Source organism: Salvelinus alpinus, chromosome 4, assembly GCF_045679555.1.
Source record: "Salvelinus alpinus chromosome 4, SLU_Salpinus.1, whole genome shotgun sequence".
Lineage (NCBI taxonomy): Eukaryota > Metazoa > Chordata > Actinopteri > Salmoniformes > Salmonidae > Salvelinus > Salvelinus alpinus.
Genome location: NC_092089.1, coordinates 30,501,000 through 30,506,999, shown reverse-complemented (window position 1 = coordinate 30,506,999; position 6,000 = coordinate 30,501,000). Strand labels below are relative to the sequence as shown.

Sequence of the window (6,000 nt, the reverse complement as noted above, 5' to 3'; positions counted from 1 at the left end):
TTTCCCATTTGTCAAGGACCATGAACAAATGCATCTGATGCATTGCACAATATGTGGTCTGTCTCCGATCATTCCATCTCTCATGCTGAGTGTTTGGCTTCTAATTCAATTAGTCAACTTAGATCTAAAATCGTATGGTTTCCATGGTAAAAAAGGCCAGAACGTTGTAATACAGAAGGAGTGGTTCAGGACACCTCTTGTTGGAAGAGACACAGTCACAGACAGGGACTGAACAGGATGGATTGAGACTGTGTTAATGTTGGATATGAATGCTTCTATTGAATAATGCACATCTTTATAAATTCCTTGGATATGAATACCTATATTAAATATATGTATAAATTCCTCTCATTCCAGACCATGAGTGCGGAGGATGTGGTGTGTACCAGAGTCTACATACGAGAGTGAAAGAGGAGACAACTCTTCATCCTTCCATCTCTCTCACTCTCTCACTCACTCTCTCACTCACTCACCACTCACTCTCTCACTCTCTCACCACTCACTCCACAAACCCCTGGCCAGAATGGGCAGGGTGAAAGCAGCTTGTAGAATCTAGTTTAACTCCAGTATATCTGTCACAAAACCATGGGATTGAACCCAGTCTAGTTGACCTATATCTATTAAAGTCCGTCTTGCCAATGTTCTGTCCACTTACTCAGTGAGGTTGTAAACCTGAAAGTGTGTCTTTTTCTGAGTCTTTGTACGTGCAAGGTTGTTGATCCATGTGTGTGTGTGTGTACGTGCTAGTCAGTGGAGTAGGTCTAAGTGTGTGTATCAGTGTCTGACTATATTTGTAGTTGTGTAAACCTATCTATGAGCTCTTCCAGTTATAAGGTCAGTTACTTTGTGTCCGGTCTCTCTCTCCTTCTCTCTTCCCTCTTATCTCTATGTCGATAAAGTTGTATATTTATTACACTAGATCTGATACCGTGTTGCTATGGTTTTTACTTTGTCTCTTTTATATAAAATCTGATCATAGGAAATTATGCTTTCTATGGGAAGACAATAAAACACGATGTTGACTCCATACGGTTTGGGTTTTTGGTATCACACACACACACACACACACACACACACACACACACACACACACACACACACACACACACACACACACACACACACACACACACACACACACACACACACACACACACACACACACACACACACACACACACACACACACATCCTGACACGCACATGAACTTATGCTCACACACTTACTTACACACACAGTTGCTCACACACACAAACAGTACAGATGTAGGATCTTAATTTGAGCCAGTTTGCTACAGCAGGAAAATAATCCTGCAGCAACAGGAAATGTGAATTATTATCTGGATTATAACTAATGGCCATTTTTGTAGGGGGTTGGTACATTTTTCGTAAGGAAAAATCAAGTCTGAAATTTTAAAGTGGAAATGACAAACTTCAGAAGCCCTTTTAAACCTCAACTACACAGCAAGTTTTAGATTTCCTGCAGTGCAGGAACATTCTCCGGCAACAGACAGGGTGATCAAAAGAATATCCTACATCTGTAAATACTCAAGGACTAAGATTTTACTGGTAAATACCGCTTTATGGTTTGTGAGTATAACTGTAACTCACCATTGGCGTCTAAATACACAGACACACACACACACACACACATTAGTACTAGTGCCGGCACAATTACCGTATAACCGTGTAACCGACGGTTCTGGATGAAGACCGTCATAAAAATTAAACAACTCTCATAATCGTTTAAAAAATAAATAGAACGGCCGGGCGTTCGTGCGGTTGAGTCTGTTTCCGCGGTAACATGGACTCTTAAAATGTGATGAAACGTTGTTGCTCCTTGCTGAAACAAGCAAGGTGTTGTAGCAAACAAGTCTTGGGGTGCCAACGCCCCCACAATGCAGCAACAGCACACATAGAAATAGAATGAATCATTCTAAGCACATGCAGTCAGGAGCAGAGGAGGAGAAAATGTGTCAAAAAAATTAATATATATATATTTTGTATTATTTGCTACTTGAACGGTTATTAGGGAGACGGTGGTCATTTGGCTGGCCAATTACCATCATCCAAAATTACATGACCGTCACAGCCCTAACTAGTACACATCTTATTTTAGACTTTGTCTCAGCTGTCTGCAACAAGAATAACTTGTCTGTCTCTCCGCCCCCTCGAGACTCTCCCTCTCCCTTTTTCCTTCTCCCCATCCCTCCCGTCTTTCTCTCTCTGTCAATCATCTCTCTACCACACGCCCTCCTTTCTCCACTCCTTTCTTTCTCACTGCCTCTCTTCTCAGTCATTTTCTCCATTCATCCTCTCTTCTCTTCTCCCCCCCTTCTCCATTCATCCTCTCTTCTCTTCTCCCCCCCTTCTCCATTCATCCTCTCTTCTCTTCTCAGTCATTTTCTCCATTCATCCTCTCTTCTTGGTCATTTTCTCCATTCATCCTCTCTTCTCTTCTCCCCCCTTCTCAATTCATCCTCTCTTCTCTTCTCCCCCCCTTCTCCATTCATCCTCTCTTCTCTTCTCCCCCCCTTCTCCATTCATCCTCTCTTCTCTCTCTCCCCCCCTTCTCCATTCATCCTCTCTTTTCTCTCTCCCCCTTCTCCATTCATCCTCTCTTCTCTCTCTCTCTCCCCCTTCTCCATTCATCCTCTCTTCTCTCTCTCCCCCCTTCTCAAGTCATCCTCTCTTCTCTCTCTCTCTCCCCCTTCTCCATTCATCTTCTCTTCTCTCTCTCTCTCCCCCTTCTCCATTCATCCTCTCTTCTCTCTCTCTCCCCCTTCTCCATTCATCCTCTCTTCTCTCTCTCCCCCTTCTCCATTCATCCTCTCTTCTTTCTCTCTCTCCCCCTTCTCAATTCATCCTCTCTTCTCTCTCTCTCCCTCTCCCCCTTCTCCATTCATCCTCTCTTCTCTCCCCCCCTTCTCCATTCATCCTCTCTTATTTTTCTCTCCCCATTCTCCATTCATCCTCTCTTCTCCCCCCTTCTCCATTCATCCTCTCTTCTCTCTCCCTCTCCCCCTTCTCCATTCATCCTCTCTTCTCCCCCCTTCTCCATTCATCCTCTCTTCTCTCTCTCCCCCCTTCTCAAGTCATCCTCTCTTCTCTCTCTCTCTCCGCCTTCTCCATTCATCTTCTCTTCTCTCTCTCTCTCTCCCCCTTCTCCATTCATCCTCTCTTCTCTCTCTCTCCCCCCTTCTCCATTCATCCTCTCTTCTCTCTCTCCCCCCCTTCTCCATTCATCCTCTCTTCTTTCTCTCTCCCTCTCCCCCTTCTCCATTCATCCTCTTTTCTCTCTCCCCCTTCTCCATTCATCCTCTCTTCTCTCCCCCCTTCTCCATTCATCCTCTCTTCTCTCTCCCTCTCCCCCTTCTCCATTCATCCTCTCTTCTCTCCCCCTTCTCCATTCATCCTCTCTTCTCTCTCTCCCCCTTCTCCATTCATCCTCTCTTCTCTCTCTCCCCCTTCTCCATTCATCCTCTCTTCTTTCTCTCTCTCCCCCTTCTCAATTCATCCTCTCTTCTCTCTCTCTCCCTCTCCCCCTTCTCCATTCATCCTCTCTTCTCTCCCCCCCTTCTCCATTCATCCTCTCTTCTCTCCCCCCCTTCTCCATTCATCCTCTCTTCTCTCTCCCTCTCCCCCTTCTCCATTCACTCTCTTTCACTGTGAGAGCTGTTTCACAGATCTGAGCAGAGTTTTCCTGGCTCTCCTAGAGATGACTATAGAGTCTAGCTTTACATATTGATCCCAGAGGATGTATCAGTCCTATTATCTGTGTTGTCCTGATTGGAGTTCCACATGGTAACAGGAGTCAAACTCTGGTGCTGGAAATTTAGGTTCAACATATTTCTGGAAGTTTCCCTACTTCTGTTAGCAGTTCCAACACACGCACACACACACACACACACACACACACACACACACACACACACACACACACACACACACACACACACACACACACACACACACACACACACACACACACACACACACACACACACACACACACACACACACACACACACACACACACAGTGGTGGAAAAAGTACCCAATTGTCATACTTGAGTAAAAGTATAGATACCTTAATAGAAAGTTACTCAAGTAAAAGTAGGCCAGTAAAATACTACTTGAGTAAAAGTCTAGGCCGGAGGCCGGAGGCAGTAGGAATGACCACGTGTTCTCTTGATAAGTGCGTGAATTTTACTATTTTCCTGTCCTACTAAGCATTCAAACTGTAATAAGTACTTTTGGTTGTCAGGGAAAATGTGTGGAGTAAAAAGTACAATATTTTCTTTAGGAATGTAGTGAAGTAAAAGTAAAAGTAGTCAAAAATATAAATAGTAAAGTACAGATACCCCAAAAAACAACTTAAGTAGTACTTTAAAGTATTTTTACTTAAGTACTTTACACCACTGCAAACACACACACACACACACACACGGGTGCGCACGTGCGGGCACACACATTCACTTCAATGTTAGTCCTTCATCTCTGAAATCACACAAACACATCTGTCGTTAAGGCAACAGTTAAAGATGATGATGATAAGTGGAATGAAGTTGAACATGAGTCTATTTGATGGACAGGTGAGTTGGCCAGTTGGAACCCAGAGATGGCCAGGGTGGGACCTAACCAATCCGACCAATCAATGACCAGAAAAAAAGGGTCAGGAGGCGTGTCCCGACAGGCAGGAAATGCCAATGGGATTATAGGGTACAGTTGATTGACAGCAGATGTGCTTAACGAGGAGCAGAATCTTTAAGGAAAACCTGTAAATGGAAGAGAACTGGAGACACACACACACAGAGCAGGGTGATAGAGGTAGAGGAAATGGAAAAGAGAGAGGTGCACAAGGAAAGGAATTTAGAAATGTTCAAAATGGTCTTTCTCTCATGTTTGACCCCTAAGCTACAACTCCCCAGGTTGTATCTGTTAGGGGAAACCCAGACCTGTGGACTGTGGACTGCTAGAGGGACTATGGGATATGACCCAGTGTTGGCTTGGTCTCTGCTTCCACTGGGTTGATCTATGCTGTTACTAATGCCTCTTTAAGGTCTACAGACTCTATTTAATTTGGCATTTCCCATATTTTCACTGATACCATATGAAACCCCTCCCTTAGTCTCCTAGGAACAATCTCACTGCACCATTCTCCACTTCTGTCTCGTCTCTCTCTCTCTCTCTCTCGCTCGCTCTATCTCCCCCTGCAGCTGTGTGTAATTACAGTGTGACCTCAGTAAAGTCCCGTCCTGGCCAGTAAAATGGGTAGATAACTGCCCTTCTCTGCCTGTTTATTAGCCCCTGGGGCAGTAAAAGGCAGCTGTTTTGCCCCCTTCAAAAACACACAGCCTGCACTGGACCCCCGTAAAAACACACAAACAGTCAGAGACACACACGCACTTGCATACCGAACCAAACACACACATTCTGCAAACTCTTCACACGTACCATCAAACACTCACACTGTACGCGCAGCTCGTAAAACACACACTCAGTACACACACACACAAGGTGAGCACACACACACCATGCTACACTAAAGCAAGCAAGTGAAAACAACTCACATGCATACGATACAATACACACCTACTGTACACTCCAACCAGAGTGCCTGCAAACCATATATTTTACCATAAAGACAGCATGGGTGCATTGCATAGAAAAATACTTTCCATAAATGTATATCTGGGGCCAGACTAAATCTGAAATTTGTATCCTGATTTGAACAACATTGTCATATTCCATGGATAAAACTGATGCTATACAGTACATGTTGATTGGCACTAATGTATTGGACTTGGTTTGAATGGATGCACCAGCCCGCGTTACAGTATGTTGAACACAAAGCTGTTACCCTTTCCTGGTGATGGAGTGCACTGGTTATGCTAATCTGATATGATGAATGAGACTTCCTAAAGACAAATGGACATCCAATACCTGCTAGCATAGCTAACCTGGTTACCATCGGTAATCAAGGGATATGTGAACCGAG

General features: G+C 44.3%; 1 protein-coding gene across 1 annotated transcript in view; it reads left to right on the top strand.

Moving 5' to 3' along the window:
• The window catches only part of LOC139572310 (cellular retinoic acid-binding protein 2-like), a 16,110-nt gene extending 15,083 nt beyond the window's left edge, over window positions 1–1,027 (top strand). The window contains exon 4 of the mRNA XM_071394995.1: window positions 358–1,027. Within this exon, the coding sequence (XP_071251096.1) occupies window positions 358–408 (51 nt within the window). The 3' untranslated portion in view covers window positions 409–1,027. The remainder of the gene's footprint in view (window positions 1–357) is intronic.
• The last annotated feature ends 4,973 nt before the right edge of the window (window positions 1,028–6,000 follow it).